At 49.3% G+C, this 27,369-nt stretch overlaps 1 protein-coding gene across 11 annotated transcripts in view; it reads right to left on the reverse strand.

Annotated features, from left to right (window-relative positions):
• IQSEC1 (IQ motif and Sec7 domain ArfGEF 1) overlaps window positions 1-22,147 on the reverse strand; it is a 281,322-nt gene extending 259,175 nt beyond the window's left edge. For 6 of the 11 annotated variants that reach the window (XM_064432147.1, XM_064432146.1, XM_064432144.1 and 3 more), the window contains exon 1: window positions 21,358-22,144. In XM_064432147.1, coding sequence (XP_064288217.1) covers window positions 21,358-21,623 — 266 coding nt within the window. In that variant the 5' untranslated portion in view covers window positions 21,624-22,144. Of the gene's footprint in view, window positions 1-21,357 lie in introns of all 11 variants that reach the window. The other 5 variants (XM_064432143.1, XM_064432140.1, XM_064432139.1 and 2 more) reach the window with 4 other exon arrangements.
• Window positions 22,148-27,369: the final 5,222 nt, after the last annotated feature.

Here is a 27,369-nt window from a genome sequence, read left to right on the forward strand (position 1 = left end):
AACATACTCAAAGCTGTTCTTTTCCTGAGGACAGCTGAGAAGTTCATCTACAAGCTTAGAAATGAGAGTCTGGTTTAATGTAGCAAAGCTGACAGTTTGACAAGGTTGCTTTTAGGTTTCCCTCTTTCAGTTTCTTTAAACTCCCACTACCACCAAAATAAAAATTTAAATAAAATATAACCCTTACATTTTTTGGGAAGAGAAGGTAGATTTGTTGTCAGCTACTGGGCAGACTTCTACCCTCCCCTCCCAAGGCTGTGTTACTGCTCATCCAGGCACAGCTTAAGCACAGCCCTTAAAGCCCTGTCCTGGCTCAGCCCTCACACTGGGCACACACAGGTACAGCCACAGCTCCTTGGGCATCCACCCCCAGACACAGCTGTGAAATGGGATCAGTCACACCTCATGTGGGCACAGCCCTGTGACAAGGTGAGTAACAGCTGGAGATGGACACACGGCCCCTTCAAAGTGTAATTACAACAGGAGTGCCCAAAGTGCCACAGAAAGTTCAGTCTTAACCACCATCAAATCAATTTAAATTGCCCTAGTTCCACTTGAATCACAGTTATAGCCATTTAATTATTCTCACCCGATGCAGAGCTTTGCACAGGTTGCAAATGATGGTATTTAAATAACCTTGCAGTGGTGCCCTGGGAGCTGCTGGTGAGCTGAGGGAACCCAGAAATGGGTCATGGTGACATAACACAAGAGCTCATCACGTCACTGCCCCTGGGAGCCCTGCAAACATCCACTGCTGCAACCTGGATAATGCTTAGGTCATAAACTGCTTGGAGATCACCTGAGCCAGGGCATTCCAGGGCTGCTCCAAAGCCTGCTGAGTGAGATTTATACCCTGGGGTGGGGCCCTGGGAAGAGAGGTGACAAAAAGATATCACAAGCTGAACATTGGCATCTGATACAGAACAGATGAACTCACTTTATTAAGCTGACTATTTAATAAAAGTCTATCTCAGCAAATAAAAAATGATAATTCAATGCTGTCCCATTAAGGAGTTATTTGTACTTCAGCTGTAAATGCTGCTGTTGCTCATGCTGCTGGTGAGGATTTACTGATTTTTAAAAACTGCACTAACCCCAGTGCTTCTGCTGAACTGATCAATTGTGCTGAAATTTAAGAGCCCTATCTGTTAAACCTGAGCTCTGCAGTGAGGAAATCAGTAGCTTCCCTAGAAATCCATTAAACTGAGCCCCTGTCCCCACACTCCTGCCCTGAACACGGCAGGGTTTTGGCAAAGACTTCAGCAAAATATTCTCCTTCACAAATAAAAACAGGGGCGAGTCTCTCACTTGCAGCATTGCACTGCAAGCCAAACATTTTCCCCCAGAGAAGCATGAAAATGTAGTGTGTGCCACAGCAAAATATATCAAAAACCCAGCCTGAAAGATCCTCTCAGCAGGGCTGGGATTCTAAACCATGCCTGCAGTACATGGAAGTTCAAATATTCAATATTGTCAGATTTGACAAGCATTCCCATTTCCTCTGCATAACAATCTTTTACCCTCTTCCTTCCCCAGTCCTTAACTTGTGCTTCCTATGACTACAGTGTGTATCTATCTCATTTCACTAATTCCACGATGTGCTGAAAGGACATCTATGGACAGGGCAGTCAGGAGAGCCTCTCCTGCACGCTCCCCACACAATTATTGTAAAACACTTCCCAGATGCCAGCTTCTCCTCCTGACAGCTGGCCCTGGCTCCCTCCTGGCCACAGCCTGGCTTCCCTCCACAGAAGATTCAGCCAGAGGCTGGAGAGATGCATTTGGAACAGAATGCAGAGATTTGAAGCTTTTTACAATTGGTTTATTATCTTTTCTCCTTCAGTTCTAGAGTGCACCAGCATGCTTCGTGTCTGCTGAGTGCTCTGCACGGGAAGGACAATAATGGTGCAGAGCCCTCAGGCAGATGAACGGGGCATTTCTTGGTTATCCCTGGAAAATGCACATCCTAATTCAGCAGAACCCTTAAATGCAGTGCTTCCAGTAGTCCCACTGACTTCATTAACTACCTGTGTGCAGTTTAAATGTTTCTGAAGGATTAGCAAAGCTTAGCAGTGCCTGATGCTGAGCTTCAAACGAATTTGGCAGGACAGAAACTGAACACTTAGTATCAAACTGTTAAAGGAACTGCACGGGAGCATTTATTCCTAACAAGCCACACTTGAACTTACAGCCTGCAATTCAGAAGCCCCAGCTCCTTTAAAGCCCTAAGCAGTTATCTTCACAGCTCTAAAAGAAATACGGAAGAGTTGTGAGGTCAGCCCCATCTTTTCAGCATTTTACTCCCCAGGAAAGCCCCTCCAGCAGAGCAGAGCAGCCTCAGTTTTCTATTTCAGAGTGTATTAAATTATTCAAACACCATCCCAGTTTCAAAGACAAAGTGGGTTCCTAAACACATTTCCTAGGCAAGTGTTAAAGCTGGGTAATTTGCAAACATCCATTGTGAGATTCCAGCACAGCTACACAGGCTCCTACATTAAGGATAAACCCCTGCTCTGTTACTGAAAAACAGCTCCCCATTTCCCGTCTGCAGCTCTGGTAAGGGACAGAAAAGCCAATCATGACACTACTCCTAAAATTCCAAGCAAATCTGTGCAGGTTTGTGTGAAGAACCCATTAGTGCCAGGCTCCAAAATGTCCTTTTCATGCTTCTGAACCAAGATGTGCTTCCACACTGCTGACACTCAGCCTGCTGATCAACCCTGAGAATTCAGATAACACCCTGCAGTGTGCACTAATTACCTCAAGCATCAATTACAAGCCAAATAAAGCCATTTGCAAGGAGTGACAGTCAGGAGCTTGCTAGGACTTGATGTCATTCAACATTATTAAATTTGAAATCCATCCTCATCCCGTGTTGTGCAAGCCAGACCAGAGCTAAGCTGATTTACCACGTCAGGTTACACTTCATGGCCCTGAAACACACGATCTGGAAGCAGGAGCGGGGTCTATAAAAGGCACATAAAAGCAGCTCATAATCTACCAGAACACACAGATAAGAATCATTAGTTCAATATCAACACTGTATTTCAATTTTGCTGGGGTAAGAGAACTGTAATCTCTTCCAAATAAAGCTAAGTCAACATCTACAAATAAAAGCTACTATATTTATTTGATATCATATTTATTCCCTTGATCTACCACACGTGGTTTTTATAACACGTTACACTTGTAAGAACACAGCCAAACCTGAGAAGAGGCATCAGTGCATGACAATTTCAAAAAGATCAGAGAAAGATGACCTGAAGAACATGGTATGAGGGAAACCTTTGAAAACCAAGTTTACATCTAACAGAATCAGAAGAAATTAAGAATTAGAACCAAGTGTCCTCACGTTATTTGTTTGGACAAACAGATGTTACCTGGCCCAGTGCTTGTATGAGTCTATAAAGCAAGCCCAGAATTTCAGTGCAGAAAGGTGATCCCTTCCTGAGTCCTGAGAGGCAGAAATAACGAGAACAGCTGCTCGTGTGCTCCAGGTGTTTGAGGGAGGCAATGGGAACCAGAACAAGAGCAACAGCCTCAGCTAATGATTGACATTCAGAGCCATCCCTCAGCTGAAGGCAGGGCTGCACCCCACTGATGCCTGGAGAGGCTGGCCAGTGCTAAGGAAGAAAGCAGGGATTCATTAAAAGGCCTTCAAAGGATGCACCTTGGGCAGTGCAAGAGCCTGGCTGTGGCTACACTTGAGATGGATGATGGGTCACGAGTTTTCACACTTTTATAAGTTTTGGTCCAATTCCAGCTCCAGGTTATGCAGTCCCACCCTCCCAGATTGCTCTCCTCAATTCCTTGTTGTCTGCACTTTTTGGGCCCAAAGCTGTAATGGTGTCCTTGGTTCTGGGGCTGGAAAAGGATTGTTTTGTGTGACTGAGCTGTGAGGAGAACTTGCTAACAATTTATATGAAGTTCAGAGTTACACCCTAATGCAGGACAGAATCTGGAAAATATGAAAGCTAAAACTTAAGGCATCAGCACCTCTCAGAAAGTGAGCAGGCTTTCCAATAGCCTCATCTTTCACTGGGGTGGGCACAAAACCAGATGTAAACAAAGCCTGGAGCCCACTCCTGATCCTCTCCTCAGAACATCCTTTCCAGCACTGGTGGCAGGAACCCAGTAGTAGTTTTGACTTGGGATTAAAAATACCAGAGGATGTGTTCCAAAGCAAGATGAGACTCAAGTCACAAACCCCTTTTAATTGCGTTTCACGTGGCATGTACACTTGGGTTCTCTGAATCCCTTTTTGGGAGGGAGGAGAGGCAAGAGGGGGAAGTCCTGTGCTTTCCAGGCTGGCTGTTCCGGGAGGATTTTCTTCCCTTTCTTACATAAAGAACAAGTTCTTCATTAATGCCAGGATCCAGCAGCAGATGGTTCCAGCAGCCAGCACTGGTGCTATAAGTAGGTTCTCTACGCCGACGTCATGGAGCTGGAATTTCAGCAGCACTCCCGAGATGTGAATGGCAGAACTCCCTCAGAGTGTGGCACAGACCCTCCCAGCTGCCTCCCATGGATCAGGGCCAAATCTGCCATCTCCAGCACTCCTGTGACAGCACAGAGCGCTGCAAGTCAAACCAGCCACTCGTGGCTACTCAGGAATTCTGCTGGCAGCTCGAGCAACAAAGGAAATACAGGCTCAGCAATTTAATGAATATCCTGATGCTTTGTCAGCAGCACTGGCCACAGAGCCCTGGCTAAACCTGCCATGCTTCTTAGTGCTTCAGGTTGATCCATTTACTTAATTATAAACAAGAGATCAGACAGCAATTCATTTTGCTTTGTTGGGAGGTAGGGTTTTTTTAGTTCTTTTTTAAGTCATTAAGTCCAAGTAACAGCAAACTTTGTGCTGTGCTCTTTTCTAGTGCAGTGCTAAGATTTTTCTCAGAATAACCCAGTTGTGAATTTCCTTTAAATTCATTGTGTGCTTTAAGTGTTGTATGGCAGCAAAAACTTCTGAATTAGAACAGCAGCTCCCCACAACTGCAGGTAGCTCCACTCAAAGAAGTCTGTCCCCTTGCTGGATCTCACCAGATTTCAAAATAAGTATCATCAAAATAAAGGAAACATCAAGAAAATACAATTCTAAAAACACAGAGCTGCCAGTGTACCTGAACTCACTGTAAATATGTGTTGTAAATTGTTCTCCAAGGAAAAAAAAAAAAAAAAAAAAAACCAAACACAAAAAAAACCACAAAAAAACCAACCTTCAACTTGAAGTAATTAAATACCCAAAAGCAGAAGAAAATCCAGCTGGTAAATATAATGTGGCTGCTGTGTAGAAGGCTGTTAAAGGCTTTCTAAAGTAAAACTGTATTTGGATAATTCCTAAAAAATGCAAGGTCCAATGGACTGCTTAGTCAAATACACTGTAGACATACATTAAAATAGATTAAAAAAAAAATCAACATGAAATCTCACTGCAGCTCATTTTCACTGCCTCAACTCGTAAGTTGTGCCATATCACTCTTGTTTGCAAAGCTCTAAAAGTCCATTTCCTTGAGTGGAAAAAGAGCAGCTGGGGCATCCCCACCCCTCCTGCCTCTGATCCAGGCAGGCTTCACATCCCAGCACAAAAAGGCAGCAGAGAAACAACACAGCCAGAAACATCCAGAATTGCAGTGAGGATGCTCCCAGGCAGCCAAAACACTTCGAGCTCATTTTTCAACCTCACCTTGATCAGAATGAGCTTCCCCAGGCAGCACAGGGAGTGCAGAGGGATGAGATGGGAAATGAATGCTCCAGGAGAATTGGGAGCAGGGAGAGGTGTCCAAGGCAGACACACCTGATTTCCTCCTTCAGCACCCCCCATGCTATATTTAGCACAAACTCAAATTGTGCAACCACCACAGAATATTGTGTTGGGTGAGGAAGGACAAAAGGATGTCAATGGCTGTTCTGCCACCTTTGGTTGATTAAGGTAAAATAAAGCACAAGGTGTGAAAAACCACCAGAATCTGAGATTTTTGAGTTTGAGGGTTGGGTTGTTTGGGGTTTTTTTTGTTTGCTTGTTTGCTTTGGGGCTTTTTAGTTGGTTTGGGGTTTTTTTGTGTTTATTGGGCTTTTTAAGAAAAACTAGCACATAATGGGAAGGCAGGTTTTCCAAAGTATAAATTATTGTCCACACTACTTTCATGAAGGGAAACAGGATTTTTTTTTTTCTTGCTATCAAAGGAAGTGAGTGAGCAGGGCTGGGTTTTTCAGTTGCCTTAAGTAAGGCTGCAGTGATGTATTCCTTCAGCTCAGTCTGCAGCATGAAAAATCACATTGTCAGAGGTGCAGAGCATAACCCAGCCACCTCAGCAGCAGCCTTCTCCCAGAGCTACCGAAGCAGCAAGCCCTAAAGCAAGTGTTTTACACAGGAATACCATAATTAATGGTTAATGAGCTGGTGCTGTGCAGCTGCCTTCTGCTGTTTGTAATCCTGTCCTACCAAGAGGAAGCCTTCAATGTGGACTTCGATGCTCACCAGTGGGTTACTGGTCACAAGTAAATAAAAATATCTGCAGCTCCGTGGGTAGTGAGACATCAGAAGAATTAGACATTGGTGTTAAGTTTGAAAATAAATGTAAAGAACTCACATCCCTATGAAGGAAGTGAAAAGCCTGTACAGAATTGTCATGTGAGGCCAAGCTAACAGATGGACCCCAAATATAAACTCCTGGAGGTTAGGAAAGCTCAGCAAAGCCAACGTTGAATCTGGGAGAGGTATCAGTAGTGCTTCTAGAGGAGCTGAGCAAGGACGGCAGGAATCTTCCCAAAGCTCTGCTCTCCAGCTGAACAGGGAGAAGGGCTCTGCTCTAAATGAGGAAATGCCCCAAGAGCACCAGGGTTTACAGCAAGAGCCTCAGCCTTTCTAGCAGAGAAAGGGGTTGGTCACTAGAAAGAGAAACTCACAACAAGAGCAAAGTCACTTGTTCTCCAAATGCTGCCATGCAAGGGGAGATCATAAATTCAGCATATAAATAATTTAGCCTGCTACCTGCTCTGGTAGGGGATGGGGTATTTTGAGACAGGATTTTTTTTAACACTGAGGAATAACAGAACAACTTGCTTTTCTGGGCACCTGTGCTAGGGCCTGCCCACCCTCACAGGGAACAATCCCTTCCCCATATCCCATCCATCCCTGCCCTCTGGCACTGGAAGCCATTCCCTGTGTCCTGTCCCTCCATCCCTTGTCCCCAGTCCCTCTCCAGCTCTTCTGGAGCCCCTTTAGGCCCTGGCAGGGAGTCTGAGCTCTCCCTGGAACTTTCTCCTCTCCAGGTGAGCCCTCCCAGCTCTCCCATCCTGTGTTCTTTACAAGACTTCCCATTCCAGTTATCCCCCAAGAAGTCTGGAGCTGCAGAGCAGCAGCTCAGGCATTCAACCCTTCTTTATTCACACCTTCTCAAGTGCATGGGCAGAGCACCAGCACCTCCACACTTCAGATCCAACACAGAATTAGCCAAGAGAGAAGAGAACTTACCAGCTTTGACAGCATCCCAAGCTTCCCCATCCCCAGGCCCTGTTGTTGATTTTGGCTGTTTCCACATCCCAGACAATACTATTATTGCAACTCAGAAGTCTGACTTCTTTCAAACAGACAGCTAATTAGGGATTTGAGTTCTCCATCTCCCAGGAACTGAGCACATGGAGATCAAGCTACCCCACACTGACATCGCTTTTCAGAAATAAAAGCAACCTGCTTCAGTTAAAGAAAGATGTGTTGATTCTGACCAAGAATTCTAGTAAAACTCACTCCCTGAGCAGCTGGCAGAAAGTCAAGAAGCAGCACACTTGAGTCTCTCCTGTTACTTTCCCTGCCTTACAGAAAATATTCCAGTTGGTGAAGGTGATGTGTAGTGGACATGAGTTATTCAGGCAGACTTCCTGGCAGAGTCCCATCCTTTGGGAAGGAGCAGATCTGTGGCAGTCAGGAGATTCCTACCAGCAGCAGCTCCTGCCTCCTGGGACTCCTGCCCAGTTAACTCCAGCAGCCCAAAGAACCACTCAGCACAGGCAGCAAAGTGGAAATCCTGTGCTCAGTTGAGCAGGTGACATCATTTTGAGATATTTTGTTGGCATTTCAGCTACCAAGGAGCACGATGGCTTACAAATTGGCTATTTGTCTCTAAATGCTCTTTCTAGGTCCTTTTGTAAGGGTTTTAAAAGAAAGCTTGAAGGGTTTGGCTCAAAAAGCTTTGAGTGTTAAGCTTGTTCCAGTCCATAACTGTCCCTGGGGAAAACAGAGCCAGCTGTGATTACTGGTCAGTCTTCTGAGGACCCCAAAATCACAGAGCCTGTCACACCAGTTCCATGGCATTTATTATACAACAGCAGGCTGCTGAACAGCCACTTCACACAATCTATTCCTAGACAGAACACCAGAGCATAAATCAGCAAAATGCACAAAGACTGACCAAGTTCCAGACCTGCACGAGCTGAACCATTAAGCAAAGCTCCGGTGACCTTTGCCAGGTACCTTTGTAAGGTTAGTCAAGTATGTTGGTGTGAAAAATGCATATTATATGATTGGCTTTTTGCAAAGGTTAAAATGAATACTATATGTGTTACGTTGGAAAGTTATGTTGTATTAATCCTTTTTTGTAGTGCTGTACTAATCTTTTTAAGCAGTGTGGTGAATATAGTTTTAGGCTACAGAAACTATGCGATGCAAGATACTTTTTCTAACTAGCTCAAGGAGAGATAACAGCAACAAGACACCAAAAATCCAAGAGAATAATTATTGCCTCCTTATCGGGAAGAACCAGACTTTGAGGGACCAAGACAACTGATTTACAAGACGAGGGAGGACATTGACAATAACCAGAAAACACCCTTTGTTTGAAAAGAATATTTGCATCATGTATGAAATATATGAATATGCAACAGGCTGTTGCTTTTAAGGGTCAATCCTTTGTTAGAGGATGTGCTTTTTTGAGGAAAAAAGCATCTGGACGTCCATAATTCTTTGTTTTTTTTAATTGTCCTTTTTTGTCCTAACTCTGACTGTCCAAATTATTATTGCTCTAATTTTTATTACTATTCTTATAACTATTTTATTACTATTAAACTTTTAAAATTTTAAAACAAGTGAGCGGCTTTTTTCACAGCTGGTGATGCCAAGGTTCATTGCATTGTTAGCATGAGTGGAGTATATTCCCAATTAAATCCCATTAGCTGGAACAGGACTTCTTCATCTCATTCAGAGATGTTCAATGATTTCCTTCACTCACAGCTCTTGATTCAAACAGCCTGAGAGGGTCATGCCATGCCACACAGAAACCACCTCTGCTCCTTGCTCAAAGCCTGGGAAGCACCTGTTTAGATGCAAAAAGTCACTTAAAACAAGAGCAGTGTCAGAGGAGCAAAGCTACAGACACAGACCACACAGAGCACTCCCTCAGCAGGCAGCTCAGACTGGCACCTGATTTGCCAGCAGCTTTCCCTACTCCAGAGTAAAATACTCCAACGAGGTCCTAAAAGTGCCCACAGTCCTCAGAGCCAAGTGGGGTCAGGGAAATAACAGGTTTTTCACGAGCAAGTGGAGGTGAAGATCATGGCTTATGTCAGCAAGTTCTGGTGATGTATCACATTACATAATAAGGAGAGCTCAGTGCTGGGAAGCACTTTCCTCAAGGAGTTACATAACTCTGCAATGTGTTTTAAAGCATTATCCTTTCTTGCTTTCAGAGCAAGCGGGAGAGAGGGCAGAGAACCCTCATCCCCCTGAGCAGGAGCTGCTCTCATCAGATGCACTTGGGTGGAGATCAGATCGCCGGAGGAAGTTGTCAGATGGGTGGAAAAAAGGCAGGTAAGGAAGGGGGGAAAAAAAATCACTCCCAGCACATAAAAATACCCTGTGAGTTGAGAGCCTGGTATCTATTTTGGAGCACCAATAGCAGCAGGTGGCTCTCAGTGACGAGTTCCAAGACAGGCACATTTCTACCACCCTAAAGTTGTCACTACATTGAAGGAGAGCAGAGAGTAGGAAAAACCATGCAAACCACGATGTTCTCTCTACTTTTCCAAAGACTTTTTCCTTCCTCTAAGGCATGAAGTCCCCCTGCAGACCCTGAGGTGTCACTGATCCCCCTGGACAGCCCTGAGCCCTGCCCAGGCTCCAGCACACCCCACTGAGGGATGTGTGCTCACACTCTGAGCTGCTCCTGAGCTCACCTCTGCAGCCCCAGAGCTCCCACAGCCCTGCCCAGGAACATCAGCAGGTCCAGGGGGACACAGGGACACTCCACAGAGAGCACAGCCTGCAGTGATCCCCTGGGGCTGCAGCCACCCCCCATGTTAATGCAGCACAGGACTGCACTGCTGCAGCACTCGTGCACAACCAAAACCCCATTTAACCACAGTGCCCTGAAGAGATTTCAGCAAATCTCCTTTTTAGGAATAAAAGCAACCTGTGCTGCTCAACACAGAATCTAGATCCAAGCCCAACCACTCTCTTTTTTAAGCACCAAAGGCCAGGAAATTTGTAAGGCACAACCCTGGCAACTGGGGAAAGCAGGAGCAGAAATTAATTTCCCTGCCTCTCTCCTTCAGTTGCAGTCACCTGCACATCAGGCTCTGATTAAATATTAAATCAGCACTAAGGTGAGCTCCATCTACAGCAGGGCACGGTCACAGGAGCCTGGCATGGGCATGGCAAGCTACATGCCACTTGAAATAAATATGAGCAGGAGGAACTCTTGACCTTTGATTCAAGAGGTTTCTCCTACCTTATGTGAAGTAGTTTTTATCACCCTTTTAGAATTCCTTTGCAATGCAAGCCAGGAGCAGCTATTGAATTCCATGCACAGTCTCAGATCACTGCCTTCAAAGTTTTCCTCCCAAGCCATTTGGAAAAAAGGTCACAGGTAAGTTCCTTTACCCCTGATTCTCCTCCCATCCACACCTGGCACTTTCATCTCCAAACACTTGACTGGCACAGCCCAAACACAGCCCACCAGGCCAGGGGAGTGCTCCATGTCAGCACTAACTCTGTGTAGCACTGGTGTCACAACCTCAGCAAACCTGGAATAAAGTCAGCTTCCTCCCTTCCTGAAAGACAAAGTCATTCTCTCAACCCTTGACAACCTCAAGCACTCAAGAAGTGGTGGACTCAATTAAAAGCTTAAAATAGAACCAAGCCTGAAAGCTGAATGCAGATTTTTTTTTTCCTTATTCAAATCTAGCTGGTTCATTTGCATGAGCTCCCAGCCCCCCTTGCACAGCAGGACCTCACTCTTTGGGTCTCACTCAGGGAGATCAGCACCAGGAAAGGCTGTGCTAAATGAAGAGGAAAATCCTCCAGGAAGGGTCAGACATCCCCACTTTACCTTCCTGTAATTAGAGGCTGCTCACCTCCGTGGCATTACACACCCAAGTTAAGTGCATGAATTGAGATACAAGATGATAGAGGCTATTTTTGCCTTTACAGAGATCAGGACAGAGGGTTTGACTTTAGCAGTGAATTTTACCAAGAGTCATACTGAGAGTTTGAGAATGCCCACCCACAGTCTTGCCTAGGTGAAGCAAAGAGCCAGGCAAGATGAACAGACTAAAGCAGATTTCTTTGGAGTGCACTCAGCTTCTCCAGCCTGAAGCCAAAATCAAATTCTTCTTCTGCCACAGGCTACACAGGAAGATGGAATGCAAGGAAAAGTCAAAATTCACCTATTCTCTACAACACAGAGCCATTAATCAGAACTCCCAGCAGCAAATAAAACCCCCAGGGGATATTCCCACAACTGTGAATTTCTTTGCTGTCACTACAAGGACTTTCCACACAATCAGCCCAACCTGCTCACGAAGGACACCACAGCATGAGCTGGAAAAAGGCAGCCTGGAACACAGAGCACACTCACCCTGGCTCATGGTGCCACTGGATCCAGGCACTCGAGCCAAGAATTTAAAATCATGATCTGTCAGGGTGCTTTGGGTTTGAATAGCAATGCTTAAATTTCCACAGGAACACCTGCCTGCCTCACAAGGAAGCCATGAGGGGAACACAGGACCATGAGGTAGAATGTTTCTGAGCCTGCTCCTCTCTGAATTCCCTGGCAGAAGGATGGCTCAGGGCTCTGCAGTCCCCCGAGGTCCCTCCAAAGCCAGCACAGCTCAAGGTCCCAGCTGCATCTCCCCTGGCACAGGACTCAAGGCAGCTCACATCCCCTGCCCTGCCATGGACCTTCCCCTTCAATTCCCTGCTCTGAGCACCAGCTCCAGCACAGCACCAAGGAGAGCATCCCCAGAGCAGACCTCACAAACAGCTCTGGGTGCACCCAAAGGCTCACTGCCCAAGAAACCATGCTAAAAGAATATTGCTGTCTAGCACAATCCATTACAAGTGGGTTTGCTTTCTTATCACTTGTCAAAAAACAAAAAATCACCTTAATTCTAGTGAAATATAACTTTCTAAATTCGGAAAACCATACCAAGAGATCAAGGCTGCAGATTGATGGGACCTGAACTGGAAGCCAATCGTTTGTCTGGAATGACTCACATGAATCCCTGACATTTTCCTGTATTTCCAGGACCATTAATAGCACACAGAAGACAAACAAACAAGATTTTACATTCCTCACGTGTGAGCCGAGAACCATTACATTCACAGAAAAACAAAATGTTGTGGCAGTGAACCTCTGAAACTGAGGCAGCCTGGACCAGTCAGGCAAAGAGAGGTCCTGCCGACCTCACATTAAAATATCTACTCGTGTTAAAGTATTTACCCATATTAAAGTGTCCCATTTTTTACCTGTAACCAGCCCCAGCGAGGCACTGAGGTCTGCTGGCCCAAATCTGCTGCTCAGCTCTGCCAGCCCCAGCATTCCCCTGAGCACTGAGCTCCCACCAGCTCCTCTGGGACACACCTGCAGGCACTCAGGTCCCCACTGACACCTCCCTAATGAAGGTGCCCCTCCTTATCTCAGTGATTATCAACAGCTGCTCAGCTCGTGGAGATGCAGTCAGAGCTTCAGAGATGATTCTCTGGTTACAGAAGAGCTGGGTGGCCTCAGCCCCCTCCTTGTCCCAGTCTCCAGGTGTGCTTCCTTCTGCACAGGGCCCACATTTTCCCAACTCTTCCTTTTATCACTGACATTCCTGTAGAAGCCTTTCTTGTTGTCCTTGATGTCCATGGCCAGATTTAACTCCACCAGGGCTTCAGATTCCCCAGCAGAATCCCTGTCTGAGGACAATCTCCCTGTGCTTCTCCCATAGCTCTATGCCCAAAAGGAGAAATTAAGAGCTCCCAAGTCACCTGCAGTCATTGTGAGCCAGGAGAAATCCAGCAAAGATGGAAAACCCTGACAAACTTCCAGCTGCATCCCAAACCCTGAAGAAGGCCAGGAGATTGCTTCCCCACCTTCCCCTGCTGCTTTCTTTGCCTCATTACAGATAGAAGTGAATTCACACTTAGTAAATCTGAATTGCTGTGCTGCAGTTAGAGATGTATGACATGCATGCCTTTGTCTCCACTTGTGTTTGCTGGGGAAGTCTGACTAGAAATCTTATTAACATGCAAATAATGTATATTATATTTCAATCAGTCGCTATAGAGAGCTACTCAGTAGCAGCATCTTTCTTATCTAGCACAGCAGTAGCACTCAGTCTACTCAGATACCTCGCAGCAGAATAATTTATTTCGTTTTAAAACGGCACCACTTGAAAAGAAAGTTTCCCTCGGCACTTCAAGACAAAACTTCGCTCATGAATCTTCAGCTGCGCTCGCAGCAGCCCTTCCGACGTCTGGGGAGACGCAGGAGGAGCGGAGATGTTGCCATTAGAGACAGTCCCACGCTCCAGATGTGGCTCTGCAGCTGAGCAGCGAGAGCGGAGCCAGCAGAGGGAGCACGGCCGGGACCGGGATGGGGATGGGGACCGGGATGGGCAGGGATGGAGGCTCCCCCGGGGTCACAGCGTCACACCCGACAGGACACAACAGCCGGGAAAATAACTTGCGGGTCGGGGATCCAGGTTCTGCTGGGAAAACTGCTCTGTTCTGCAGCGCTTCACCCTCTTCAAATATTTTGGCCACTTCGCAGCAGACTCAGCTCTGGAGCCAGGCTGGCAGAGCTGGGGTGCTCACCTGGAGAGGAGAAGGCTCCAGGGAGACCTCAGAGCCCCTGCCAGTGCCTAAAGGGGCTCCAGGAGAGCTGGAGAGGGACTGGGGACAAGGCATGGAGGGACAGGACACAGGGAATGGCTCCCACTGCCAGAGGGATGGGATATTGGGAATTAGGAACTGTTCCCTGTGAGGGTGGTGAGACCCTGGCACAGGTGCCCAGAGCAGCTGGGGCTGCCCCTGGATCCCTGGCAGTGCCCAAGGCCAGGCTGGACACAGTTTGGAGCAGCCTGGGACAGTGGGAGGTGTCCCTGCCATGGCAGGGGTGGAATGAGATGATTTATGGTGCCTTCCAACCCAAACCAGCCTGGGATTCATTCTCTGATTTTAACATTATTAGTTTTTCCTGCCACAAACCACACAAACAACATCATTAAACTCAAACAAGTTGGTTTAGAGCCACGAGGGCACCCAGGATTTTAAGAGCCTTATTTGTCTCAAGTGTGCTGTTTAACACAACCATTTCTCAGCCCAGCTGAGCAGCCCATTAAGAGAAGATCATTAACTCTGACTTGCCCAGCTGTAAAAGAGCCATCAGTGCCCCTGCTCCTTGTGCCAAGGGCAGAGAACAGGTCAGCAGGAGGGACTGAGTGACACCTCCTGCTCCTGCCCTCAATGACCATTAAAGCAACAACTCCTACCCACATTTCTGGACAGCAAAACCAGCATCTCTCCCACTGCAGCACAGTAGCTACAACAGCTGAGAATTCCAGTATTTTTAAGAAATGCTATGAAGGATCTGGAGAGGAATTCCTAGCAAGGAAAGTGGGGAAAAGAGCAGCTCAGGGACAGGCAGCCAGCAGGATGCACCATCACATCCATCTCTTCAAACCACACTGCTCTGCTGCACCACAGCCTGCTCACACTGTCTCCATTTCCAATTCTACAATTCTGCTGAGAAAAACAGTGCAATTAGGCAGGTTCACGGGCAGAGAGGAATTATGACAACCTCATTCACGGGCTCGCTGAGCTAAGATGAAAGGCAGGAGTGCTGGCAGGTACAGCCTGAAAGTATCTGCAGGCTGCAAAACACACCAAAAAAAGGTGCAATTAACATAATAGAGAGGGTCTGAGTCGGAATGATGGGATCAAATTAGAATAATGCAAGTGTGGGCTGCACATCAGGAATTACTTCTGACCTGCAAAATCCACTTACCTAAGCAGCTTCCCACACACCTCCTTGGGGCTGGCATGGGATGACCTCGCTGCACCTGCACGCAGGAGCCTGGGGCAGAGCACATGGAACAGACCCACCAGGCACAGGCTGCCTGCTCTGGGGCAGCTCTGCCCACACTGGGGATGGCAGCACCAGCTGAGCCATGAAATCCAGGGAAATTCAGTGCACTGGGATGCTCTGTGGGTCTGCAGCACACCACAGCCACCAGACTGTGTCAAACAGGGGCTGCTCCTCCTGCCCTTAAGAAATCCCTGGAGGAAGGCACAGCCTCTGCACCCACTCTGGGCACGAGACACTGGGCTCAGCTCAGCCCCACTGACCAGCACACCAACAGCCAGCTACTTCTGCTGGGTCTAAAAAATCAAATGAAGCTTTTTGAGATGCTGCTTGCAAGGAGGATTTAAGAATTTACTATTTCAATGTTAATAATTTAGTCCCCTATCAGTATGCTGTAGGAAAACACCTTGAAATGCCTGGCTCTTTTTCTTTCAGAGCTTCTGTGATCTGCCCTCAAATCAGCTCTTCCTGAAGACACTTCTTTGGGCGTGCTGTATTTTGCTTCAGGTTTTCAAAAAAGCTGCAACTGATTTTTTTGCCAGAACACACCTTCCCTAAGGACTGAAGGAGCCTTGTCCTCCTAAGCAAATAACCAGGGCAAGGAGGCTGCCAGGCTCAAAAATGTGCATGTCTGTTCTTCAGCTCCTCCCAAAGGTTTGTCACTTGGAGTGGGCAAAGCTCAGCATCCCTCACCCAGCAGGAAGCTCAGGTCCTCAGAAGCAACACTGACTTTTAGGGCTGACCCCAAAAGCATTGGCTGATGCATCAACCCAAACCTGCCAAGGACAGCCCGAGGTGCTGCAGTGGGAGCCTCCTTCCACAGGGGCCATCCTGCTCCTCTGGCTGCTGTGCTTTCTGGCCAAACCCAGCAAAGACTGGCACTGCAGACCAGGAGAAGCCTTCCCTTGCCCCCCTTGGGTGGGGACAGCCAGCAGTGTCCTGCTGTGAGCTCCACACCCGTGTGTGCACAGAGCAGGAGATCCAGGCTGGCCTGGAGGGAGGGCTGGGGAGAGAGGGAAGGGATGTTCAGACCTGGCCCTGAGAAATCACAGCAGCTCTCGCTGGCTCACCAGGCCCCAGCACCCATGCACATTTCCAGATCTTTTCCAGAAGTTCATCTCTGGAAGTGTTTTTCAGTTTCCTTGAGAGTAAATTCCTAAGGAAAGCTATCAAAGCAGCAAGGAGCACGAAAACGCACTTTGTTCTTAAAGTTGAGAACACAACTGCAAAGTTGGGAAGCTCAAAAGCTGTGCTCTGTGTCAGCACAATAAAAAGCTTCATCAGAGGAGGATTCCACATCCAGCAAGTCCTGGTAATTCTTTAGCACTGCTCTGCTCTAAATGGGACATATTTACCTCAAGTTTCGAAACCATCTTTAAAGCTATTGTGTCACAGGATGGGTTACTTTCTGCTTTTTCTCTCCCAAAACAACACTTATTTCTGCTGTTCTCTTTCTGGACCATGTTCTCCCTCCCCCCTCTGAAATCCTAGGAACTTTATTGATAGCAGCACTCTGCTCTGTCATCCCTGTGCTCCTGGCACCCCCCTCCCTGCCTTGGTTTATTGATTATACAGCACACATCAGCTTTCAAATGAATTTGTCTTTATGTGTTATCATTTAGCTTAATGTTTAGCAGATATTAAGTACCAGAATTTGCCAATATTTCAGAGATCCAAAATAATTTAGCTGAGTTTAGTTAGCGAGTTCACATCTTCTTACACATCCTCACGCTATTGATTTCCTGCAGTCTGCCAGCACCACAAATGCCTGTTCTAAGGGATGCTCACCCCTGTGCTGCTGTCCAAATCACAATAATGACCCCAAAATGAGGGCTTCAAAAACAAAAGCACTCCCTTCAGTGTGAAACCCTCACTCTCAGGGCTCAGCAGTCACACTGTTCCAGTTATGGATTGAAAATGAAGCGAACAGGATTCTTTTAAGTTATTTGAAGGTGCAAGTTTCTGCTCAAAGCTGGAATTGCATCATCCCTACCTGCTACAGAGCTGACAGCACACCCAGCACACTGCAGGAATAACCTGCTCACCCTGGGCACAACCTGTGCTTCCCCCATGGATGCATTTCTCATGCTGAGCCAGATAACCAGGACGGGCGCGTCCCTGGTAAGAACTGCAGACTTCCAGCCACAAACCACCCTTCCCCAGCAGCTGCTGGAGAAACAGGACCCAGCAGCAGCGCTTCACCTCCATCCCTGCTGCCAAGGAGGCAGAAGCTCCCAAGCAGGAGCTGCTGGAGCAGCTGCTGGGTCCCTGCACTCGAGCACACAGAACACAAACAAGCCGCTGCTGGAGCCGGCGCAGGCAGGGAGATGGGATTTACGTCATTTGGACAGCCTGTCTTAGCAGAGGACATCTCTGGAGGCAGAGAAAACAAGCCCTGCCGGTCCCTACACTGATGCACTGTCTGGGCTGCTGCTGGGGCTGCAGCAGCCACAGGCCAAGTCACAAGCTCGCCTATGTAGGGCACAAGGCAGCCTCCACATGTGACTGTCACCAGAGCAACAACGCTGGCCCCGCACTCCGAGCCCAGCCCCCCAGACTCTGGGGGTGTCTTACAGCTCCGACCCGGGGCTGCCATGGCCCAGGGAACAAAACCAGCCCCGGATTCACTCAAAAACAAGTCAGCCAGGCCGGGTGCAGGAGTCAGACCGAGCTGCAAACACAGCCCCTTCCGACTGCTCTGTCTTAGCAGGCAGCTCTGCTCTGCCTCCTGCTCAGCCTCTCCGTGGAAAAGCAGCACAGTTTTTAACTTGATTAGGATGAGCACAAGCATCCCTCCCTAAGCTGCGAGGGGCCAGTGCTGAGTTCTCAGACACACAAAACTATCCTTGAACAGATGTGAGAAAACGCAGTGCATTTGGGTTTACACCCCCCCCCCCAAAAAAAAAGTGCATTATCCAATTACACCAAGGATCTCTAGAGGCTCTTGCTGCTTCCCAAACGTTAAATGAAATGGATTCACTCAACATTAGTCTTATGCAACTCAGAGTTAAACACCTTAATGAGTTAAACACCTATTGTTATCTTCCTTATGCTGATTCATCACACCTAACAAAACCTTGTTATCAACTACTCTCACTTCCACCGGTGCACTTTAATGTTGATTTGCTCTCAGCAAATCATTGTAAAATTAGTGAGACCGCCCCCAAACCTTTTTTGGTCTGTCCTTGTAGGACAAGCAGCACACCTGCACCTGCTCACCCAGCCCTCTGCTCCTCCCTCCCCTCTTCCATCAGCAACTGGCACAAAAGAAACATTTTTCCCACTCTGGGATTTTCTGGAAGTGCATAAACCAGGTTATTTTTATATATTTCTATACATATTATTGGACTGAGTTTCTTTCTTCCAGAAATCTGTCTCAGGGCTCATAAACAGTTCCCCTCCTCACAAACTACAGAATTTCTAGAACTACACCAGCTTTTCTAAATTATTTAAATGGTCTTCACCTGTATATTCCTTCCATTGTAAGAACTGAAAACTTTTAGGACTTGTGGGGATTTTGTTGTTTTGCTTGTCAGGTTTCTTTACTATCTTTTATTAAGTATTAAGACCTAACCATAGCCCTATAATCTCATATAACTTTTGCATACTTCCTTTTATACAAGTTAACCACATCTGGCATTATGGGACCCCTGCCAGGGAGCCACAGCCACCTCACACAGGTGAAGCTGCTGCAGGACAGGAGTCTAAGCAGTTTAGAAAAGTTGTTCAAATCAAGGTACAAGACAACTTCTAAAAGCCCTGGTGTATCTGACTAAGAGAAGCCCAGTTTCCCTCAGAAATGATTCCATTATTTTTAGCTTTGCAGTACAAAAGTGTCAGGAAGAGCAGTGGTCACTGCCCATTTCAGCATCACTGGCACCTGACACTGAGTTTCAGCAAACAAGGGATCCTCATGCCCCACCCACACATCCCTGAGGTGAATGGGACAATTAGGAAAGTGAGGCTGAGCTCCTGAGAGCAATGCTCCAGACCTCTGGAACCTGCAGGTTGGGCTGCCAGGGAGCTGAGGGAACTGGGAGAAGCCTTTAAAACAAGGGTATTATTTTCTATTTTCTAAGTTGGAGACTTCCTCCATCTTTTGCATCCAGCCAAGAACAAACAGATGCCCTGGGTGGCTCCTGCCCCTGCTCTGGGCAGCACGGGGCCTCAGCAGCCACAGCCCCCGTGCCCGGTGTGATACAGCCAGGCAGGCAGGGCCACCTGCAGAAGAGAAGGGGCTCCCTCCCACAGGAGAACAATTTTGGAGGAGAGGGGACAGCAGCCCTGCTCAGCTGAAGGTGGCCCTGAAGCTCCCCAGGCAGGCACGTGGGCCAAGGGCTGGCTCCCAGCTCCCCCTCTAAGCCCCCGGGCTATGCCTCAAAGCAATACAACTCTGCCATAAATATCCCAGATTAATTCTGATCCCAGCATCAAATCCACTTAAGAGACTTAAAAGCCTCCGAGTCCCCAGAGCTGCCTGCCCAAGGAGGGCTCTGCAAATGAGTCCTGGGCTGCAGAGGAGAAATATTATCAAACAAGGCAAGCCATTTGTACAATTTTTGGTAATGTCGTTTACAAGAGACAAATGGGACAAGATAGCTGAGTTGACATGTTGTACTACAAGCACAGCCACAGAAATCCTCGGGTACTGGACAGGGAGGCACAAGATGGGATTAGTGTAAATATTCCATGTTTTCTGGAAACAGCTCTTTTTCCTTAAGGGATTGATTGATTGATAAGTGACAACATGCTCTCCAGTTTATTAAAGGAGCTATTTACTTTCAGAGAGACATCTCTGTTTATCAAAAAGACTAAACTACATCGCAGAAAAAGAAGCCCAGTTAACGCTGAAGCAAGAAGGGCGCTGAGGAGGCAGAGCCACTTCCCTTCCAGGGGCAGGGAAGCCAGGGGCAAGGAGCAGGAGCAGGCAAAGGGGACACCGAGCCACCAGCGACCCTTCTGAAGCCTCCACAGCAGCACTGAGGCTGCTTCGGAGCAGCATCGCCGCCGGCTCCGAGCACGGCAGCAGCGGGAGCTCCCGGGACATCCCTGCCCGCTCTCCGAGGGCGATGCTGCCGAGCCCAGCGGGGCTGCCCGAGCCCGGCAGCTCCCGAGCGGCGCTCCCGCAGCGGGACCGGCACCCCGGGCACCCCGGGCATCCCCGGCACCCCGCGGCCGGGAGCCGCCGCCTCTGTATTTATAGACCCGAGGAATTCGAGCGCGGCGGGTCACAAACAGCCCATTGTGCTGTGTCAAGCAGCGAAGTGGGCTCGTAATCCCATGCATGCTTTTCCCACTCCGCTCCGGGAAAGCCAAGCCTTAAATACTTTCCCAGAAGTAAAAATACGCCGGGAAAGCGCCGACCGCAGTTCTTGCTATTCCCGAATCCCTGCTGCTTCGGAACCGCGCAACTAAGCGGCTTTTCGCAGCGCGGGGGAAACGCAGACGATTAATTACAGCTTAGAGAGGCTGGAATAGCTGCCGCGAGCGAAGGCGGCCCGAACGGGGCGAGCTGGCGCTGGCCCGGGCCAGCCGGCCGGTGGCGAGCGGCCAATGTTTACTGACCCCGGGCCGGGTCACTTTCGATAGCGGCCGGAGCCAAGGGCCGCTCCTCGGGAGCGCCGCGGGCACCTCCCGGGGCCGGGCGGCTCCCCAGGCGGATAGCCCCGCTGCGGGGAGAAGGGCAGGGCTCGCCCCGCTGCTCCCGGCGCCCCGGTACCGCGGCTCGGCCCGGGGCATCCCCCGAGCGCCGTGGGCAGCCGGGGCATCCCCCCGGCTCGAAACCCCCCGGGACCCCGGCCAGGGAGCGAGTGAGACACGGGCACCGAGGAGACTGGGGCCGCCGCTGCGCAGCCCGCGGCTGTCCCCCGAGCCGCCCGGGGCACACCCCGCAGGGAGTCCCGCTGCTGCCAGCTTCGGGCGGCCGAAGGCAGGAGGGGAAAGAGAAGGGAAACCCCCGCTAGGGAAACCCCCTGCGCGAAAAAGGGGGCAAAGAAAGGCGGACAGCGCTTACTTCTCGTGCCTGGCGTTCTCCTGGATGGCGCTCAGCACCCCCGGGGGCGCGGGGGGGACGCCCTGCTGGAGCCGGCATGTGGCCAGGTGCCGGTGATGCTCGTCCTGCAGGCAGGCATTTTCGTGGTACAACTTGGCCACTTGCTGCTCCAGCTCGTCTATCCGCCGCTTCTGCTTCTCCAGCAGCTCCTGCTGCGTCTCGATAATCTTGTTCAGCTCCTTCAGGTACTCGGCCGCCTTGCTGGGGTTCTCGGCGGGGCTCTCCATGGCCGCCCCGCACCTCCGCGGCGCGGGGGGGGCAGGCGCCGGCCAGCGCGCTCCGCTGGCAACTTAAGCGAGAGGGCAGGAATAAATATCCCGGCGGGAAGCGGCGCCCCGCGGCCCCGCGCGTCCCCTCCTAGAGCCGCGGCTGCCCGGGCGGGCGGCGGCCCCGCGCCGCCATTGCTGCCGCTCGGCCCCCGCCGCCGAGCGAGGGCAGGGCCGCCGGCCGGGGGAGCCGGAGCCGCCGCCGGAGCCGCCCGGAGCCGCCCCGGCCCCGCCGCACGGCGCTGTCCCCGCGCCCGTCCCGCCCTGCCCGCGCCGCAGCCCGGCTCGCCCGTCGCCTGGCAGCGCCCGCGCCCCCGCCGCGCTCGGAGCCGGGCACGGGCAGGGGCGCGGGCCGTCCCTGCGCCGGGCCCGCCGCTCCCGCCTCCCCCGCCGCCGCCGGGATGCGCTTAAGTAACGGCGGCCGCTCCTCCGGGGGGCCGGCGGGGGCTCGGCGAGCGCCTCACCCGCGCACCGCATCCCCAGCTCTGCATCCCATCCCCGCATCCCATGCCCGCATCCCATCCCCGCATCCCATCCCGCATCCCAATCCCGCATCCCATCCCCGCTCCCCATCCCGGCGCAGCTCCGGCCCCGTTCCCGCGGCGGGAGAGCCCCGGGAGAGCCCCGGGAGCGGTGCGGGAGCGCTCTCGGGAGCGGGGCCCCGGGGCGGCGCGGGGAGCAGCGCGCTGCGCGGAGGCGGGCGGGGAGCCGGCCTGCGGGACCACAGCTGTCCGTGCCACATCTGGGGAGCGGGCTCCCGTGGCGGGGGTGGCCCCGAGCCGGGCGCCCCAGCAGCACGCCCCAAGTCGGGTATCAGAGCCCTCCGCCTCTCCCGTCAGCATCCCTGGCGTTAAAACCTCTGTTGGTGAAACGCTGCTTCCCGCTAAGGCTGCATCAAGCCGAGAAAAGTTGCTCAGGTTTTGGGTCCTGTATCATCCCAAGTGTATGTTGAGAATGCTTGTGAGAACCGGGAGTAGGAAAGGGAAACGGGGAGATACTGCAGGAAGAAGATAGGAAGCTGAAGACGTGATTTTTCTCCTCCCTTCCTCTTTATGTCTCCTTTTTTTTTTTTTTTCCTAATTTTTCTACCTCTTCTCTCCATTTTTCCACTTTTCAAGCTTACAATAAATAACATTTTCTTAGTTGTTTGCTGTCACTGACGCCCCTACCCTTCGTGGTGGAGCCAGCTCCTCCTCACCTGTGCCAGGATGCGCCTTTGCTTCAGGAGCGGCAGGGCTGGGAACGGAGCTGCCAAGCACAGGCTGGCTGTCCCAGCTCCTGTCCCTGTCCCCTGCCTCTCGCAGTCACTAGGGGGAAAGGGGCGTGCGGGGAGGCTGCAGCCGCAGCCAGACCCTTCGGGCAGCTCCCAGGGGCACTCCGGCTTTAGGCAGAAATAACTTCCTGGCAAAACTTACTTTTGCTGTGACACGAGTGCAGCGGAGGGCTGCTGTGGCTGTCGAGGTGGCTGAAGCATGAAAGACCAATTTCCAGCCCTAGTGGAGATCCTGACTTCACAGACACGTCTTTAGCTGCTCTCCGAAGAGACCAAGCCTCCTTCTCAGGAACTTGATGAGTATTTTTCATTAGAATTCTTGAAAATATTTCTTTCCTGAATACTGTTCGTTCAGAATGTATTTGCTAAGGTGCAGTTTACTGTGCTCTGTGTGGAAAGAAATGCTTGTCACGGTATCTCACTGAGGCAACCTGCTCGGTAGCAGGCAGCCAGAGTGTTTGTCAGGGGTTAAATCAATAAATAAAGCAAGTGTGCTTGCTTCTTATATGCAAAATAAAATGCAAAGTAAGGCACTCAAAACTCGTTAAAGTAAGTGCAGACAATAAAAGCGTATTAAGCGTTTCACAGCAAGGACTGTGGAAGTGGAGCAGCACAGCTCCTGCAGCGAGATCTGTTTGAAGCGCCTTTTTTAGGCAGAAATTCCCGAGTTCGCAGGACCCGTGAGCACTGCTGAGGGAGGCAGGAGCCGCGTTCAGGCTGAGAGTTTCCTGCTTTCTTGTCCCGGTTGCAGGGAAAAGGCTCCGTCCCCGGAAAGCTGTGCCAGGCTCGGCAGGGGCGGTGGCTCCGGCAGGGACCGGCTGCTCTGCCGGGCTTGGGGGCTTTCCCGGGGGGTCCCACCACCCTCACCTGCTTTCCCACAGAGGACGTGGAGCAAATCAAACCTGCTGGGAGCCCTCTCCACAGCAAACCATGAATTAGCCTGAAAAATAGGTGAACCCCTGAGATGCGCCCTGGGGCTGGCGCCTGGAGCCCGCAGCGTGCTCCTGGTGTGCTCTGGATGTTGCTGCTGCTCAGCGCTGAAAGAGGGAGGAGGACTCTGTGCCTCAGGGATCGTCTGTGCCCCTCCAAAAGCCTGTATGCTCCACCAGGCTCCGTGAATTGACAAGGAGGGGTAAACTTAGAAGATAAGCATATTCATAGAATCAATAATATATTCAATCTCTATCTGAGGAGACACAGATTGTAAAAGCAGCCCCAGCTTGTTCAGATTTGCTCAGTTAGAAAATTAAGTGACATCATGCCTAACCTTTTAAAATATGAAAATCACCAAAATAACATTCTTATTACTTGCTAACATCCTACCTCAGACAGTCCCTTTCCATAAGCAGCACATGGTTAATTCTTGCCTGGGAAAGTGCCAGGGAAGATTTAAATATGAAAGGGAACGTTGCTCATTCAGTAAGTAGGGTTCTCTTACTCATTTATTATTGGCAAGAGAGAAATCACAGAGAGGTTGGGGCTGGAAGGGACCTCTGGAGGTTATCCAGTCAAACTTCCCTGCTAAAACACCCCATTACCCTTTGGAAAAACCTTAAAGTGTCTCAAGTTTTTGTGGTTTTTGGCAAATCAGTGCCCTGCAGAGGATCCTTTCTGAGTGTTCAGAGTCTGGTCCAGACTCAGAGTCACATCCCCGGTGCTCACAGGCTCTTGTGCTGTTTGATGCCCACCAGAGATCAGGCACAATCCTGGTCCTTGACCTGTCAGAGCTGGAGGAAGGTTTGGACAAGGCTCTCAGGGATGCCCAGGGTGGGATTGTTGGGGTGTCTGTGCAGGGCTGGGGGATCCTTGGGAGTCCCTCCCTGTTCTGTGTTTGCCTGTCCTGTTCTGAGAGCCTGGCTCTTGCACTTGCTGCCCAACTTGGATGGTTTGTCCAAGTTAAATTTACAGTCCTGTGTAAAGGCTGAGCACGAAATGCCACTGTTTCATAAATGGTTTGGTGTGGCTAATAATGCCATGGGTGAGCAAACAGCTGAAATAATTTTTTTTTGCAAAGGAAGATAAGACCAGGAAAAAGCCTGTGATACATATTTTTCTATGTAAAATTAATTAGGTCAGTGTAATATTAAAAAAAAATAAAAAAATCCAGAAGTCATGCAGTGATTTGTGCTCAATCTTAACTCTGCCCTCCATCTCTCTCTTTTAAATTCTCTTCGAAGCCTCTTCTTTCTTGGGTGCATTTCTCTCCTAGTTCCCTCCCAGCCCCCTTAAATCTCTGCCTCACTTGGTTCTGCTGCTGTGTTCAGACACTGAGGAATTTTACCCTGCTGTTCAAGTTTATCCTGTTGTTAGAATTTATATGTAGGTCACAGAACTCACTAATGGATGAGGTTGCAGGGACACCTCAAAGCCCTTCCAGTGCCACCTCTGCCATGGCAGGGACACCTTCCCCTGTCCTAGGTGGGTCCAAGCCCCATCCAGCCTGGCCTTGGGCACATCCAGGGATCCAGGGGCAGCCCCAGCTGCTCTGGGCACCCTGTGCCAGGGCCTGCCCACCCTCACAGCCAGGAATTCCTTCCTAACATCTCATCCCAATGTCTCCTCTTTCAGAGACGTGTATTTCACACCCTGTATTTAACATGAGTGTCCCCTCCTGGTGTCCCAAGGCAGGACAAAACTCCTGCTCTCATTCCGAGTGCTCTCCACACACCCAGCAGTGCCTGCTCCTCTCCATGGATCAGCTGGATAACACCAGGAAAACCAACATTCTGGGGGGCCCATTTGCTGCACTCTTTGGGGGTTCCTGGGGAAAAGAAGGAAATGGGAATTCCACTGCTCACCGGGACCACGGCCCCCATAATCCAGTGATGCCTGGGAGATGAGACCTGAGGGATTAAATAAGGAAAAGGAGAAAGCACAGCCATCAAGACCTGAAATCTTTTAGGAACAGTGATGTTTCTGTTTTTTTCCCTCTCCTGGTTAAACATAACCCACTTTTAAGACCCGATATCTTATTTCTCTTAACAGTTTATTTGATTTCTTCTTAAAGGCATGAAACTTCCTCATGCCTTTTGCTCCAACAAATCCTTTTCATTATAATCTCTTGTAAAATACTATCATATTACACTTTTTTCTTAGTTAAACGGAGTGCATTTAGGCTTGATCTATGTACATCAACCCCTCCTCTAAAAAGGGAGAATACCTGGCCCACTCTCAGGAGCCTCCTGGCTTGCTCCACCCCACAGTGCCTGTCTGGCTTGGATGGCACTTGGAAAATTAGGCTGTTCTCACCCTGACCAGCTCCTAAAGCATTTGAAATATCCCAAGCTAAGCATGGTAAAATTACAGGCCATATTTTAAGGTATCTCCACAAGGCAGTAGAAAGTTCAATTTTAATTTTCTAGGTCTGATCCTGAGTGGACTGATCATTAGTGTTTGTAGGAATTGCCTTTTGATTTATGAAAGAAATTATAAATTGGCTCCTCCAGGTTCTGTAGCTGAATCTGGAGGTTTGCCTGCAAAGTGTGGTCCAGAACTAATCCATCTAAGGACACAGCTTTAACCAAGCCTTCATTCTAATGAGCCTTTGATAAAAGATTTCCTTTGTGCTTTTGTTGGTTTCTGTGATTTCTGCTTCCCTATCTTGTTTTGGTAAGTGATATCAGGGAATGCTAGCAGGAAAAACCAAACGTGTCCTCTTGTGCACAGTCCTTGGGAAAGGACTGTGTCCTTGTGTCCTGGAAAAAAAAAAGCACTGTTAATGTAAGGTATCAAACAACTCAAACATAAAAGTGATCATTTAACAGGGATAAATAATAACAATATAAATACATCCCTGATATAAAAGGGACAGATTAGCAAGGAATACTTTGCTTCTTTGGGGAAAGGAGAAAACTCAGTGCTGGGTTTTAAAGGAAGGGGTGTGCTGGAATGGTCCCAGCTGTCCCTGGGGAGTGGCAAGTGGCAGGGTGGCAGTGACACCAAGGGCAGGGCTCACACAGTGCTGGGGACCTGGCTGATACTCGGGGCTCTGGGGCTCTCCAGAGGGAAATCAAACAAGAACAGAACAGATTCTGCTGTGAAATTGGGAAGTAATTTTATAAAAGGAACTAAATGGGACTTATAACTCTAGTTTAGCAATAAATATAATGAAATTTGGAGTACGGCGTTAATTGAAGAAGTTATTTTATAAATGGTGCAGAAAATTTTTCTTGGTGCTTGAAGCCAAACCAGAGCTGGAATCAAGGACACCTTTTATGAACACATCATATTTTAAGTTGTGTGATAAACTGTGACTGGAGGAGAAGAATTCTTGCTGTGGTACCAAGTACCTGGGGCAAGAGCAGAAAAATACCAGAAGAAAACATGCCCCATCTCATGAGGGTGAAAAGCACAGGGACAAAAACCACAACCTTGGCATCAGGGTAGGAAGATGAATCCTGAAAGAGGAAAGGAAACAAATAAACCTCTCCCAAA

Source organism: Passer domesticus, chromosome 9 (assembly GCF_036417665.1).
Source record: "Passer domesticus isolate bPasDom1 chromosome 9, bPasDom1.hap1, whole genome shotgun sequence".
Taxonomy (NCBI): Eukaryota; Metazoa; Chordata; class Aves; order Passeriformes; family Passeridae; genus Passer; species Passer domesticus.